The sequence below is a fragment of the Anabrus simplex genome, chromosome 4 (genome assembly GCF_040414725.1).
Source record: "Anabrus simplex isolate iqAnaSimp1 chromosome 4, ASM4041472v1, whole genome shotgun sequence".
Classification (NCBI taxonomy): domain Eukaryota; kingdom Metazoa; phylum Arthropoda; class Insecta; order Orthoptera; family Tettigoniidae; genus Anabrus; species Anabrus simplex.
The window spans coordinates 243785251-243802781 of record NC_090268.1 but is presented as its reverse complement, the minus strand read 5'-3'; the positions used below and the strand labels follow the sequence as shown (position 1 = coordinate 243802781).

General features: G+C 39.9%; 1 protein-coding gene across 2 annotated transcripts in view; it reads right to left on the bottom strand.

Annotated features, from left to right (window-relative positions):
- TM9SF4 (transmembrane 9 superfamily protein member 4) overlaps positions 1 to 17531 on the bottom strand; it is a 221945-nt gene that overhangs the window by 153681 nt on the left and 50733 nt on the right. For both annotated transcript variants that reach the window (XM_067145470.2, XM_067145471.2), the window contains exon 4: positions 7407 to 7562. In XM_067145470.2, the coding sequence (XP_067001571.1) occupies positions 7407 to 7562 (156 nt within the window). The remainder of the gene's footprint in view (positions 1 to 7406; positions 7563 to 17531) is intronic.

The following is a 17531-nucleotide window of genomic DNA, read 5'->3' as shown; positions in this document are numbered from 1 at the left end:
TAGGGTTAGCTTCCTATAGGCGTCTGACTATTCTTTATCACTTCTGCCATCTACTATCGTAATTTAAAACAAATTCCATTCATATTAGATGTGATTATTGCTGTCCTATTCATTTTTATCCGGTCTCACGCCAGTTGGGTAGTTCGCGCCTAGGCGGCAGTCCAACAGCTGTCTCGTGTTGCCTCGTACGGTCCGCGCCAAATTCTTCGTAAAGAATTTATTTGTGTATATGTACATTGAAATAACTAAATTTGCAAGCTGTTGTTGTCGCTGTTGTTGTTACTACGATACATTTGTTCTACGAACCCCATTGTCCATGTTCTGATAACTTTTTGTAAATTGGTCTGTAGGCCTATATGATGGTAAACTGTTCCGTGTGATGTGATAATGGCTTGGTTAGGAAAAATGTTGAATTATCTGAGAATCCGCCGACCGGATGTAGGAATCACTCAAGAAAATGTTGTGTTGTGTGCCTGTCAAACCAGAGGCGACGGGAAACTGTCTACTACTGTGAGAAATGTGACGTGGCACTTTGTGCTTGCCTTTGCTTCCGTATTTACCACACTGTGCGCAATTTCTGAATGACCTATGAACCAGAAAGTATGTAGAACCTATTGATGCATATCTGAAAACTTGAAAAATGTCATAATAATAATGAAAGGAACACTTTCTAAATTCACTTTTGTATGAACACACTGTGTATACATGTATATATTTACGGGTTTACAAGAAAAACGGTAATAACATAATGCTATTGAATTTCTACTATATCACTCATAATTTAAATAAATCAAGTAAAATATATTTTTCTGTTGAGTATTTACATCTATGCCGGCCCGTGGTGTAGGGGTAGTGTGCCTGCCTCTTGCCCGGAGGCCCCGAGTTCGATTCCCGGCCAGGTCAGGTTTTTTTTTTACCTGGACCTAAGGGCTGGTTCGAGGTCAACTCAGCCTACGTGATTAGAATTGAGGGGCTATCTGACGGTGAGATAGCGGCCTCGGTCTCGAAAGCCACGAATAACAGCTGAGAGGATTCGTCGTGCTGACCACACGACACCTCGTAATCTGCAGGCCTCCGGGATGAGCAGCGGTCGCTTGGTAGGCCAAGTCCCTTCAAGGGCTGTAGTGCCATGGGGTTTTTGTTTTTTGTATTTACATCTAGCGTACGCTACTGTACCCATTCCAAAAGTGCGCGTTGCGCTGAATAATTACCCACTGGCTGGTTGATGTTATGAAACTATTCCCCAGTTAAGGGGTTAATGTGATGATACAATGCTTTTAAATGAGAAAAAAGACAAATCTAGCCGTGAAAGTTCAGGTAGGAATACTAAAGCTAAAAAAGTAATGCATAAATGAGCTCTTTCACAGCAGTCAATTTCACATCTTGGTTATATGTCTAATTTCAGTCTTTAAATAATAACCTGTTAAATGAATTTAGCGCTAATTTTCAGGTCACGCCACTAGGAGCGCCACTTGCGAATTGTCTCCCATTTTAACAAGGCAAAATCCAGAAATGTCGTGTATTGTCTCTACTGTATTTGGTTGTATCTAATAAGCTTCTCCTGCCAACCCTATGGTTTGTAAGTTTTTCAATAACCCATCAGCAGTGGGCAATGCAAAACAAACACTTGGTACTGATTCTCAGCCTGAAGGCCTGCACATTAGGAGAAGACTTGTGGTCAGGACAAAGAATTCTCTTGGCCATGATTATTGGCTTTCTAGACCAGGGCTACTATCTCACTTGCTCACTTCTAGATAGCTCCTCAATTGTTCTCACGCAGGCTGAGTAGATATCAAACCAGTCCACAGACCAGGTAAAAATCCCTGACCTGGCTGCAAATCAAACCCTGGACCTCTGGGTAAGAACCAGGCTCACCATACCTAGACTACATGGTGGTGGTGATTTAATAGAGAAGGTAGAAAATATTTACAACTGGATTTGCAGTGGTCAAACAAAAGTTGAAATTATATCCGACACTTGTCCACACGTACAGGGGGAGCTTTCACAGGAAGTACAACTAGGCAATCATCCTCTATTAATACTAATTGGAGGGAAAATTGAAGAAATCTGACACTCTGAAGAATGAAGGTACAGGCAAAAGAGAGACAATGGCCATGAATGGTGTGAAAATGAAAGACTCCCAAGGGCTTGAAAGCTAATAAAACCAGGGTCGGAAAAGAACAAGAGCTGATCAAGGAAGGTCAGATATGATAGATGAAATTAGGGAGCTTGACACAAGTAAGTTGAAGCAATTCTAGCACTCGGCCACGGGCCCCATAGTCGCAAACCCACTCCCAACTTACAAGCCTGGTGCCCCTTTTATTAGTCACCTTTTATGAGAGGCAGGGGTTACCATGGATACCATTTTACAGCTCCCACCCACAGGGGGATTTAACAGAGAAGGTAGCCAATATTTATACATCATACTCGAGGAGTGGGTAAATATGTCATGCCAATATACTGTACATTCCTACTGTACGGTACAGTAAGGTTCATTTTTCTGTACACACACGCATAGGAAAATAAACTCAACAAAAATTGTTCTGATGGACTGTACACCAATAAGTGGTTGGGAGATGTGACCAGTCTCAAGCGAAATAATGGATAGGAAGAGCACTGTCACATTCATTGTTTTGACACAGAAGAGACGATATAGACTCGCCACCTTAACAAACATAGTCACCAGGAGGGCTACCAACAATAGTTATTTGTCACTAATTCTTTAATTAATCTGAAATGTGAAAGGTGTTATGGAAATGGACACACAATTCTCCCTTAATTTACCAATCATGGGTTGCAAAAACAAATATCTTACTCAGAATCAGAATCATCATCATCATCATCATCATCATCATCATCAACGTCCCACTCCAGTTGCCCGGGTGTGGTTAACAAGCCTCCTCCACTCCTCTCTGTCCTTCCACTTTTCCTGCTCCATTACTTCCGCCACATCCAATACAGCTTCTCAATGTCCTTCCAAATCTGATCCATCCACCTTCTTCTTGGTCTTCCAACTGGTCTCTTTCCCTTAACTTCTCTTTCCAATTCCCTTCTTGCTACCCGTTCCTTTCTCATTCTTTTTACATGTCCGAAACATCTCAGTCTTGCTTTCTGTATGTTCTGTACTAACGGTTCTGTATTTAGCTCTTCTCTGATTTTAATATTTTGAATTCTATCTCTTCTTGTCTTTTTAACTGATGTTCTTAAAAATTTCATTTCTACTGCTTGGATCTATCTTGTCTCTTATTAGTTACCAGCGTTTCTAGTCCGTATGTTACAATTGGTATGAAATACTGTTTATATAATGTTAATTTAGTTCTCTTGGGTACTTTGTCATCCCATAAAAACTCTCTGACTTGATGATAAAATGTTGTACCTTTACTTAGTCTGTTTTTAATTGCAGGGTTAATTTCATTACTTCCATTAATAATGCTACCCATATATGTAAACTGTTCTACATTCTCTAGCCGTTCTCTGTCTATGTTCACTTGGCTACTCTTTTTCTTTTTTCCACAGTGCATGACTACAGTTTTCTTTTTACTAATTTCCATTCCAAACTCCTTCAGATTTTCATTCCAAATGTCCAGTTTCCTTTGTACTTCCTTTTCTCCCTTTCCCCAAATCACCACATCATCTCAAATACCAAAGCATTCACATCATTGCTACTGATACTCGGTTTTACACGTTTTATGATTTCAACCATCAATATAATAAACAATAATGGTGACAGTGCACTTCCTTGCTTGAGATTTTTTTGGTATAAAATGTTTCAGAGTCACCACTCCCCACTTGTAACTGCTTTTCCTCTCCTCATGATACAACATTTTTAACTTGTTAATTAATAATATTGATACATTCCTTTCAGTAGGCATTCTCATCCATGATTTTCTTGTTCTTTTCCAGATGTTTTTCCATTATCATTTGCACTGGAAATAATCAAGTCTTTTGTTGATCTATTTGGTCTAAAGCTATATTGTTCTTCCTCTAACTGTGTTTATATTATATCCCTCAGTCTTTTGTCTATGACTTTCTCCATTATTTCTAGCCCGTGTGATAATAGGGTTATAACTCTATAATTTTCACATTTCTTCCTGTTTCCTTTTTTTTTTTTTTGCTAGGGGCTTTATATCGCACCGACACAGATAGGTCTTACAACGACAATGGGATAGGAAAGGCCTAGGAGTTGGAAGGAAGCGGCCGTGGCCTTAATTAAGGTACAGCCCCAGCATTTGCCTGGTGTGAAAATGGGAAACCACGGAAAACCATTTTCAGGGCTGCCGATAGCGGGATTCGAACCTACTATCTCCCGGATGCAAGCTCACAGCCACGCGCCTCTACGCGCACGGCCAACTAGCCCGGTTATTTCCTTTTTTGAACAGTGGTACAATGCTTCCTTGTTGCCAATCTTCAGGTATCCTTTCATCCTTCCATATGGCATTGAGGGCTCTGTATAGCCACTGCAAGCCAATGCTTCCTGCTGCCTTAATCATATCAGCATTGAATTAGTCTTTTCCACTATAATGTGCTCCTGCCATAACCTCTGTATCTAAATTTCCACGACATTCTGGAATAATCTTCGCATCTACATCTCTACATACTCTGGCAATATCTACGCTTCTACTGCATCATCTGCTTTCTACTTTAATTATTAATACCTGCTTTTGTCATCTACGTTTCAATATATTAATGGTTTGATCATATTTTGTGCTCACCCGTCTCTTCCCTCCCGTGCCTCACTGCATACTGACTGCCACTCTGTGTTTACATTCTACGGCCTACGTCATCTGCTACGTCACCTAAAATTTCTCAAAGTTATTAGGCTTCGCTTCCTGGTATAAATATAATGCACACCCTTGCTCGTCTCACCAGCCTGGCATCGAATTGTATACAGTGTGTGTGAGTGGAGGGGCCACTGACCTTGTGCAGCTTGGCGTACGAAGCACAAGTCTTTTCCGTCCAACTGGAAACATCGTATCGTCGGACACTGGGTGAGCTAACACTTCTTATTTTGCAAAAACTAAATTTGCCCCTTCAGGCGACCTGGCTATTTATTCATTCATTCTACTTATTGAAGGCCTTATTTAGTGCCTTAACTGTTTCGATTTTCTCCAGACTTACAATTTTCACGTCATGAAATGAAGTTGAAAATCTTTAATTTGGACTAAGGGTGACCACCGTCGACATGATATGTTCAAACTTTTAATAAGGGCAGTAATGGGTGAATGAACTCTCTCAAAGCTTGCGCAGTCGGATTCCTATTTTTCTTTCCTCTCTTATCCTTGTTATTTTTCATCTTCCTCCTTTCCCTCCCGTACCCTTTTTTACTTGGATTATTAGAGTTTTGTAAAACACCCTCGAGGTGTTAGGTTTAAAATTGTGGCCAATAATTATGGTTGTCGTGCAAAAATATTGCTTTATGAAAAGTTTATTAGCGAGCTCGATAGCTGCAGTCGCTTAAGTGCGGCCAGTATACAGTAATCGGGAGATAGTGGGTTCGAGCCCCACTGTCGGCAGCCCTGAAGATGGTTTTCCGTGGTTTCCCATTTTCACACCAGGCAAATGCCGGGGCTGTACCTTAATTAAGGCCACGGCCACTTCGTTCCAATTCCTAGGCCTTTCCTATCGCATCGTCGCCATAAGACATACCTGTGTCGGTGCGACGTAAAGGAAAATAGCAGGAAAAAAAAAAGAAAAAAAAAATTATTCTTGTTATCCTAAAAAAGAATGTTATACATCTACGATATGTGTAAATCGTTCCAATATTTGTAAGAAAATTTCAGGTAGCAGTTCTTTCTTTTTTTTAATTGTTCGAACTTTGTGGTCTTTAATGAATGTAGGAAAATGCATTAGTGGTCTTCGTCTATGTTATCTCTTGGACTTTTTCAAATCCCATGTTAATCTATGTGTGTAATACAAAGTCAACTGTCTAATATAATTCATTATCCACGTTGTTGAATGATGGTCATTTTCTTAATTCTGGTATCTACCACAGATACCTCTCCTATCCCTCCAAAGTGCTGCTTTCTATCACTCTGCTTGTTGCCGTTTTGTTCACGTCAAATCTTGGTCTCATCAACCTTGTAAAAGAATTGGAGATATATTATCACCATTGCTTTGGAATCGTCCTATTTTTCTAACAGTGCCGATGCAAATATACTATGCCAAAATAATTTATGTTGCAAAATTGCGTTACACCACTTGCTTTACCTTTGGTCATTCTTTTCACTGCCCTTTCAAGTTCCAACCATGTTATCGGGATCTCTTCTTTTTCTCCATCTATTATTTCCATTTTCTTAACTCCTCCTTCCTCCGAGCAATCATCCTCATTATAAAGTTTTTCAAAATACTTTGCCATCACCTTCCGAAGACCCTTTTTGTCATGTACTATGGATCCATCTTATTTCTCTAATGCCTTGATTTTTCTTTATTTATTCTTTTCGATTTTATTACTCTGTATAATAGTTTCTGATTTCCTCAACTATCTTGCTCAATTTTGTTGGTAAACTCTCCCCAACATTTCTCCTTTTCTTCCTTTATACTCCTCTTTATTTGTAGTTTCAATCTTTTGTATTCTAACCTTTCCATCTTATTCTCACCCCTCTGACACGGTTTTTACTTTTCCTTATCCAATTCTTTTTCCACCTTGCTCCTTTCTTTTATTTCTTTTTTAATTTTGTCTGTCCACCACCGTGTCTCCTTTCCCTTAACCTTTGCTTTTGTTTTCCTGCATACCTCAATTGCTGCCTCCACAAATGTCTGTCTTAAATTGGCCCACTCTTCTTCTCCACTTCGTATTTCCGTGTTAGGCAACTTCATTTTTATACAATCTTGGAATGCAGAATGACCCGTATGAATTCTAAGATTCATATATCCGAACTAGAGACCAAGCCTGTTGCATTTGTATCATCTGAATGGACTTTTTTTTTTTTTTAATGCTATTTGTTAGGGGCGTCGACCTGTAGAGATCTTTTGCCCCTACTTGCACCATATGATATGAACCTGCGTGTAATTGGAATTGCGGAAGTGTAGAGTGTTGAATGTGAGGAAAGGAATGTTAAGGATGGCACAAACACCTAGTCCCCAGGCCAGAGATATTAATAATTTACAGTCAAAAACCCCTGACCCGGCCAGAAATCGAACCCAGGGCCACCGGGTGACAGGCAGACGTATTGCCCCCTACACCGTGAGGCCGGACTGAATGGAGCTTAGACAAGGAGTTGTTACTTTTTTTACAGCATGGAAATACCTCCATAACTAATGGTCACATGTCTAAATTGTCATCTCTTCACTACCCTTCAGCAGGGCACTTAGAGCACTGAACCTCACTTTCAATTTTTAAAGTAGTTATTTCTTATCCTAGAAATTCTAAGAAATTTGGAGGATGATCTGGGCTCTATACAACTTACCTTGGCTGGATATGATAAAGTAAAATTAATTTAAGATGGTTGTTTATATAAACACCATCTGGAGTAACTCCACCCAGTCGATATCCATGTTCATACTGCACGTCTCCTGTTTCAGAATTAATAAGCTTTGTTGCACAGGGTAAATTATCAACTAATCTGAAAAGAGAAACAGAAAAATAACAGCTATAAAATTCTTACACTGTTATTCAATAAAGAACAGCACCAAATAATTTGACAAAATTAAAAACATACATGAAAGAACAACAAATATTTTTTTCCACAAAAATTCAAATTGTATTTGTTTTTTGTTCCCTTTTATGTTTCAGTATGGCAGAAAATAACTTGACACCCTAAGGCAGCCAACAGCTTCAGGGCAGATGAGCTCCCTTGGAAGGGTGATGGCCTTTAGTGAAGGAAATGTCCCTCAAATCCATCAAATGTGAGCCAACAGCTCCAATGGCGAAGGAGGACTACAACAGTAAAGGACGTGAAAGAGCTGCCTTTAAATCTTAAATCCACATGTCTGTTCTCGTAACGAGAAGTGTTGTGGTCAGTGTCTGTACACCAGGTGAGGTGAGGATAAGCAAAACACTCTGCGGTTCACAACCGTAGTTTTAATCTCAGAACAGTCCACAGACCGTTCCCCAAGAAAGTCAAGTAACCTATGCATGATACAAACTTACGGAATAACTACTCCAGGTGGTAACTGAAAACATCAATCCACCAAAGCAGTATGCTGTGCAACTGGACCTAAGGATTATGGAGAGCCCAGAACAGCATGCACAAAGAGATTGGAGCCTTTTACTGGTCACCCATCAACTAACAGCAACTGATACCAAAACAAAAATACTTCTTTAACACACTTCTGACAGTTGAAAAACGAAAAGAACTAATCAAGACTCTAGACAACCAGAAAATCTTAATAACAGACAGTAATATGTTAGACTCAGAAAATTACAGAATATACATAGGAAAATTGGGGAAGAGAGTAATGAAGATTGTCCCCCATCTTGGAACTGTTTTTATAGTACACAAGAACATAGTGGAATCAGTCCAAAACTTCTACTCACCCTCTGAAAGACTGTCTCTCTTGACCATAAGATTTTAAAAAAAAAAGAATTATACATTAATTAACGCTCATGCTCAATAAATGATAACAGGAAAAATCCTGATAAAGTGGAAGAGTACTGAGAACTCTTGGAAAACAAAATTCACAAAAATTCCTATAGAACATGTCAAAGTGTTACTTGGACACTTCGATGCACAAGCTGGAAGAGAAAGGATTTATAAGAAGACTGTGAGAGAGTTCCCAGCACACAAAAGAACAAATAGAAATGGAATAAGGCTTGTCGAACTATGCAAGGCTTTTAATCTCAAACTGATGTCTACCTACTTTAAAAAGCTGAATAGAAAACAAAAAACATGGCAGTCCCCAAACCCACACCTCGGGGAATTCCAATTTGACCAAGTAGCTATCTCTCTGCCAAGAGCAAAAACGAGCTCCACTATGTCAAGGTAAAAAAAAAAAGCCAACATTGTTGAGAGTGATCATTACCTCACGATCATAAAAATTAGATTCATCCCCCAAAATAGACACAACAAGGGATCAAACAGGAGAAATAATTTCTGATGTTGAAATGTTAAGAAATAACTCTAACCAGGATCTGAGGAGGAAAAAAAAACTGAAATTGGACACGAACTATGCCCTCTGAAAAGGGTGGAGATGGTGGAATTAAGAATGTGAAGTTGCCATAAATGAGAGACTGATGGCCTGGGGAAGGTGGCATTCCTCTAAAAGTGATGGGAATTTCCAGACTTCCAAGACCCAGCGCAGAAACAAACTTCTAAAACTATAAGAAATGTGAAAAGAAAATATGAAAGAAGTTAACTCATGCAAATTGAAGATTTCACTAAACATAACCTCCCGAAGGTATCACCAACCTTGACGAAGGCAAAATATATTTTGCCAGGTGTTTATTGGAGGCTTGTGTGGTCAAATGATCCTTAGAGCTATGCCGGCGGGAGCATCTGCTCCTGGTAGGGCCACCCAAGCCGGACAGGTCTAAGGTGATGATCCAGACTAAGAGTAATACCCTGGTCCTCCAGGCTGGGGGTTGAGCGTAGGGTTAACTCCCCTACCTCGTAAAAAAAAACAACTGTTATGGATACCTTAAGAATGAATAAAGCAGGACTGGAAAACTTGGTGACGAACCGGCGAGAAAAACGGCTAAAGAGAAGGAAAAAGGATATTATATTAGCAACGTGGAATGTTAAGACATTGAAGAGACCTGGCAAGTTGAAAGAATTAAGGAATGAAATGGATAAGTATGGAGTGAAAATAGCAGCTCTACAGGAACTGAGATGGAAAGGGCAAAGGATGATGATGTCTGGACAACATATCTTGATGTACAGTGGAGAAAAAGCAGGCAGTAATGGCACAGGATTCCTCATACATAAGTCGGTAAAGCAAAGCGTGATCAACTTTACTCCAATCAATGATAGGATGTGCTCTGTGAGAATTAGGGCAAAATTCTTCAACGTAACTGTGTTTTGTGTGTACGCCCCTACTGAGGAGGCAGAAGATGAGAAGAAAGATGCATTTTATACGAAATTGGAGGAAGAAATTAAGAAAGTTCAAAGGCATGATGTGAAAATTATCCTTAGAGATTTAAATGCAAAAATTGGAAGAGAAGAGGTGTACAAACACTTAGTAGGGAAAGAAAGCCTGCATGAAGTAAGTAACGATAACGGATTGAGATTGATTGATTTTGTGAGTGGAAAGCAGATGATAATTAAAAGTACTTGGCATCCTAGGAAAAACATTCACAAGGAGACCTGGATTTCACCAGATGGTGTGACAAGAAATCAAACAGACCATGTTATCATAGACAGTCGACATGCATCAGATATTATGGATGTTAGAAGCTGCAGAGGTGCTGATGCAGATACAGACCACTATCTTGTTAGAGTCAAGTACTGACAAAAAACAGATTTGGCAAGAACGCAAAAAGTAACAAGAAAGGCAAAGCACAATATTGAAGGTTTAAAAAATGAGGAATTGCAAGAGAAATACAAAAAGAAAATGGCTGAATCTTTGGAAATAAAAAGGGAATTATGGGAGAAAGAAGAAGTGGAAGATAAATGGGAGATACTGAAAACAACTATCAGTGAAGTTGCAGATAGTACCCTGGGAAAGAAGAAATTGGTAAAGAGAGCAGAATGGTTTGATGAGGAATGTTCAACATTAATCCAAGAGAGGAATGATGCTAGGAACAGAATGCTTCAAAGGAGAACAAGACAAATAGTAGAAGAGTAAAGAGAGAAACGAAGAAGAGCAGATATGTAGATATAAGAAAAGAGCTTTTGAAAGAAAGAGAATCGAAGAACTGGATGAAATGAAGGATAGAAACGAGGTATGAAAGTTCTATGAAAGAACAAAAGACCTTAAGAGAGGATTTCAACCAAGAGCTGTTTTCTTCAAGGATAAAGATGGAAACCTTCTGGGTGATAAAAGCAAAGTGCTTGGAAGATGGCAGGAGTATTTTTACGAGTTACTCAATGGAAATAATGAAGATGATAGAGAGGAGGAAAATATAAATGTTGATGGGGAAGAAAGAGAATTGGAAGAGGAATCAGTAAAACAGTCAGACTTAGAAGAGGTCAAAGCTGCATTTAATGCATTAAAGAATAATAGAGCCCCAGGTGAAGATGGAATGGAGTCAGAGCTGTTGAGATATGGGCGAGAGGGAATAGAAAAGGCTGTTTATGAATTGATTAAGGAGGTTTGGACAAAGGAGGAAATACCCAAGGATTGGACATTGGGTATAATTTACCCAATACATAAAAAGGGAGATAAGGCAGTATGTGGAAATTATCGAGGGATCACCTTGCTGGATGGAACGTACGAGGTTTTTGGTAAGGTACTAGCCTTAAGATTGGAATTATGGATGGAAAGAATATTAGGGGATTACCAAGCAGGTTTTAGAAAACATCGCTCTACTCTGGATCAGATATTTATATTATGACAAGAGCTAGAGAAATTTTATGAATATGACAAACAGCTACATCAGCTGTATGTGGATTTTAAACAGGCATATGACAGTCTAGATAGGAGTAAAATTTACAAGATTATGAAAGAATTTGGAATCCCAAGGAAATTGATTAGATTAACAGAAATGACTTTGAAAACAACAGTATGCAAGGTGAGAGTGGAGCAAGATCTGTCAGAGGAGTTTTTAGTGGAGAGAGGACTAAGACTGGGAGATGTACTTTCCACACTGCTTTTTAACCTAGCATTGGAAAAAGTAATCCGTCAATTGCCCATCAACCCAGGGGGAGCCATTTTGAACAGATTAGTACAAGTGATAGCATATGCTGATGATGTAGCAATAATTGCAAGAAATGAAAGAGCTCTTGAAGAGAGCTACTCAGTATTAGAAGAGAAAGCATGGGACCTAGGACTAGAAGTGAATATAAACAAAACAAAATATATGAAGATGGGAGATACAGAGGGAGTAAGAGGAAGGACCCCAGTAAGATTAAATGGGAAGGAATATCAGAGTCACATCTTTCAAATATCTAGGCTCTATAATAACAGAGGACAATAAAACCTCCGTGGAAATACAGGCGAGGATAACAAGTGGAAACCGATGCTTTTACGCCTTGCAAAATATGTTTAAATCCAGGAATGTCAACAGGAATACAAAAATTAAAATATACACAACAGTACTAAGACCAGTAGTTATGTATGGATCAGAATGCTGGGTGATGACCTCCAGAGAAGAACAGTGGCTGTTACGGTGGGAAAGGAAGATATTGAGAAAGATATTTGGTGCAGTAAGAGAGCAGGATGGGTGGAGAATGAGGACAAATGTAGAGCTGCAAGGACTGTCTGGCCAGCCAGATATTGTTACTAAAATTAAGCAGGGAAGAATTAGGTGGGCCGGTCATGTTCAGAGAATGGCAGAAACCTGCACCGTTAAAAAGGTGTTTATAGGGAAACTTGATGGAAGGAGGAGGAGAGGAAGACCTAGGAAAAGATGGATTGATGATGTTGAGGATGACCTTAGAAAGTTAGGAGTTAAAACGTTGGAGAAGAAAGGCTGAGGACCGAGATGAATGGAGGCAGGTGATAAAGGAGGCCAAGGACCTACAAGGACTGTAGCGCCGACCAGTAAGTAAATAAGTAAGTAAGTACTGAACATAACACAAGAAATTTTTACAAAACATTCAAAGTGGAAACAACAAAACATTAACCACCTAGTCTTGGTTTTAAAGGCAAATATGAAAAAATTGGACTCAACAGCAAAGACAATTGCAAAATGTTGACACATTATTTTGAAAAACTACTAAACTGTGAAGAACCTGAAGAAAGATTAGAACAGCCAACCACCAACAAAATCTAAACCCTCATACCCACCAGATGAGAATAGAAATTTATGACACAATCTGGAGTCTGAAATACAATAAGGGTGCAGGGGACGGTTTGATTGTTGCAGTACTGAGGTGGGAACCAAGCAGTCAAGCAAGACAGGAACTGACAAACCAAATACAAGAAATTTGGAAAACGGAGAAAATCCCTGATGACTGGAAGAACACACTCATACATCCATTACACAAGAATGGTGACAAAAGAGATGTGAACAATTCCAGAGGCAGCAGTTACATAGCAGTAGCAGTTCCATATAAAATGCAGTCAAAAGATCTTCATAATGGAACTGAAACAATAATGGACAAACAAATTGGAGAAGACCAAGGTGGGTTCAGAAAGGGCAGACCATGTGCTGAACTATAATATGAGACAAGGTTACAAATAACAAAAACAATGTTATAGTTTTTGTGGACTTCAAAAAAATGTACAATTCAGCAGACAGAGTTTTGCTACTGATCATTTTTGAAAAATTTGGAGTTAACACAAAACCAATCAACATAATTAGCAAAACTCTCACTGAAACAAAGTCCAGGGTGAAATTAATGGGGGAGACCTCAGATGAATTTGAAATTAAAACTGGTGTCAGGCAGGGAGACGGGCTTTTCCTGTTTCTTTTCAATAGCATCCTGGAAAAGGTAATAAAAGTATGGGAAGAAAGAAAAAAAGGGACTCCATCATAAGATAAGATTAGGTTCAAAGCACAAAGGGGTTGGTGTAAACTGTTTGGCCTTCGCTAATGGGATACCAATCATCTCTGGAAGTATAGAAACTTCCATAGAACAAATCAATCTTCTGAAAGAAATAGCAGGAGAAGTTGGACTTCCGATATCTTTTGAGAATACTAAAATTTTTGACCAATATTACAGATTCACCCACAGCATTAAAAACAGAGTGCGGTAAAATCACCAAGGTTAATAAATTTAAATACTTGGTAAAATAATTCTAATTAATGGACTTGGTAAGAAAGCATACAGATCAAGAGCAAGAGAACTGGAACTAGCATTCTAACTCAATAAAGGTACCCACAAAAAAGAGGAATCTCTCAAGGAAAACTAAAATCAAACACTACAAAACAGTAACCAAACCAGAGTGTCTGTATTCCCCAAGATGCAAGTTCTATACGAATACATACATACATACATACATACATACATTCTGTAAATATATTATCATTATAGACCAATATGCCTTTCAGCGTTCGGTCTGCAAGCCTCTCTCAATTTACTAAACGTCGCCACAATCCTCTATTTGCAACTAGAGCTGTGGCCTCATTTAGTTGTATACCTCTTATCTTTAAATCGTTAGAAACTGAGTCTAACCATCGTCGTCTTGGTCTCCCTCTACTTCTCTTACCCTCCATAATAGAGTCCATTGATCTCCAGATATCTTTATATATAATTTCCATTTATTTTGGAAAGACCTCCTGTATTTACAGGCTGCCGCTAAGAACAAGGTAAAACATCAATTTTCTGTAAATATCTATTAATTAAAGAAAATTCAAAATTAGATGTAGAGGTGGTGCCTCAGGATCTTGATGGAGCCTCGGAGAACGAGGGTCACGATTTTGGGGATGAGCTTTATTGGGAGTTGGAAGCGCTTCCATGTGGCGACAAAGTGACGAGGTATGGTACCGTGAGCTCCGACCATTATCCCTATTATTTCAATTTCCTCAAGGTGGTATTCAGATTTGTAGTAAGGGATAGTGGGTTTGTATTTGTTAATCTTTTCTAGATTAACCTCCTCTGGCTGACCGCTACGGTGCTCGAACCTGACAGTCGGATCTTATATGAATCCTTGAGAGCTGTTGTCTTTAAAGGCTATGATGTCAATTCTCTGCAAACTACCATTTAAGGCCAGTCCGTGTACCTCTTCATGTACATTCAATCCCTTCTTTCTCAGTTCTTCGGCAATGAAGGATCTGATCTGGTGGTGCCGTGTGTTTCTTAGGAGCTCCCCGCGTGTGCAGAATCCCAGAACATGACCAAGAGTTTCTTTCTCTCCGTGGCAATGCCGACAGAAGTTGTTGTCCAGAGATCTGCCTGGCACCGAGCGCACCGCAGAAACATTAGCAGTCATCTTTATAGCCTCTCTCCACTCGTTACAAGACAGTCCGGTATGATCTCGCACCCAAGAGTTTGCTGGTGTATACTCTTTGTAAAGTTGTACTCCGAGTCCTTTTTGTGGTAGTGAACACCAGGAGGTGAATTCACGTTCTCGTAGCTCTTGATGGATTTTCTTAGTATCGAACAGGCCGCTCTTGGCGGTTATTTTCTGGGTATCAGTGTTTGTTAGTTTTAGGCGTTCTATACATTCCCGACTCTCCGTGTGAGAATCCCTCGAAGTGATACCAAGTGGATGTTTAGTCTTCAGCAAAATATTGCAGGCATTAATGCACTGTAGGTAAACTTCCCACGAGGTTTTAAACAGAGCGAGTCCTTTGTATTTCTTTTCGGTGTACATCATGCCATCTGGGGTATCCGTCGGCAACTGCAATATCTCCTTTGTTGCACTTTTAATCATTTTATCGCTATCAGATAAGAATTTCTGTGCAATTTTCTTGAAACTGCATGTCAGGAAAGGGTATATCAGGGTGGGACAGATTGAGGAATTTAGTACTATGAGCTTTTGGTCTTCCTTAAGCAGTGGCGACGATGTTAGAAGTTGGAGCTTATTGTGAAGGTCTTTCATTACAGCAGTCTCGTCGAACACTAAAGTATCCCTAAAGGTAGTTCCAAGGTAACGAATTTGTTCGCCATCTCCGATTAAGTCAATGCTACAGCCTTCCTCCACGGATAGCGACCCTTGTTTCAACTCGCCTCGGATTACACATATCCCTGTATATTTCTGTGGATTGATATCAAGACCAATTTCTTCGAACCTCCTGCGGGCTAGTCGGGTAAGATCGAAGGCGGCTTCTTTGTTCCTGCCGATGATGACGGTGTCATCGGCAAAGCCCATTACGGTTATACATAGTAGTTCGGGTGACAGAGATGCCCCGTAATGCCGTGAGAGACTATCTTCGCTTAGCTCGTCTAAGATATGATCTACGGCTAGGTTATAGAGGGCTGGTGATAATGGAGATCCTTGCATCACACCTCTCTTTATGAGGATAAGTTTTGTTCTACCCTTCTGCGTTTCGATTTAAGTGACGTTCCCGGTCTGAAGGTTGGAAATTATGTCTCTGAGTTTTGAAGGTATTGCTTCGGACTGTAGAATTTTTAGAAGGTGGCCGTGACCGATATTGTCAAATGCCTTTCGAATGTCCAAGAAAATTACCATGATGTCTTCTTTCCTCTGTTTAGCAGATTTTAACAATGCGCTGAGAATGGAAGTATTTATAATGGTGCCTGGAGTTGAACAGAATCCTCGCTGGTGTTCATTATAGTGGATGTACTCACGTAGGCGACTGTCAAGTACTCTTTCTATTACCCTCCTAATGACTGAAGAGATAGTTATGGGTCACCAGTTCGATACGGCCTTTGGAGCACCTTTCTTATATAACAAAACTGTTCATGCTTTCCACAGACATTCGGGAATTTCGCCAGTTTGTAGCATTCTGGTTTCTATTTTTGCGATGATAGCCCGTACGTCGTCGTCTTTAAGGGCTCTCATCAAAACGCGATCTGGGCCCGGTGCAGTATCCACTACGATATGATGGACAGCAGCAGTAATTTCCTCCTCCGACACGGTGGGCACGAACGTTTCATTCATTTCCACACGCTCCGCTTCAGTGATTTTTGAAGGGTAAGTTTCCCTTTAGTGTAAATTTTCATGGGAAAATGTATCGGAAAAGGAGCTATGGATGTTTTCAAGGTCGATTTTACACACCTCGGACTTGTTTTCCAACACCCACCTCACTGCCTTCTGTCTCTGATTGTAGAACTGGTATTGTGTCAATTTGTAGTTATATTTGTTTCGCTTTTTTTCGCGGGCACGTTTGTCTGCACGCTGTGGATTTGACAAGTGACTGTGGGTGTTTTTCGTTAAGAGCTAGACGGCGTTTCTTCCTAGCCTCATAAAATTTTATTGCTGGGTGTTTGGGGCCAGGCAGGAGGTTAATCGATATGAAGAGGAATGTTGCGAAATCTTGAACCAATTTATTATAGCCATGATCGTCGTTGAATTGTTTAAATTTTTATTTCCAAACGCGAATTTCTTGTTTGTACTTTAGAGATAAATTATCTGATATACCCCCCATCGTCGCTAGGATTGGGATCTTCGCTAGGGACTGGACCGGATGTATCTGTTTGAGATACTTTGGCTGTGTGATTCTGAAACAATATTTCGCGATGTCGGTCGGGATGAGAGCGACTAATATGGATGGATACGCCCCTCTCACCACGAAAATACTGGCTACAGTATTGACATTTGACTTCCCGAGGCTCTTGTGAATTGTTTTTGTTTTCGTACGAATTTGCGTTCCCGGTTTCCTGGGTATCAAGGCGTTCGTTAGGTGTTAATATCGAATGATCTTCAGTTGCGTAAGACACGATGTGCGTGCTTGATGTCACGCAGTGATCGGGATGTGCGCACCTTAAATGTACAGAAATTTCACTCTTCATTTCCCCTTCATATGTATTATTTACATCTCCTCGTTTATCCAGTTCTTGTAATTGAGGCGATGTTAAAGATGAGTCGACATCTTCCAACCCTACAGTGTCAAGATGGCGGCTGGAGGAGACACGCGCAAGCTT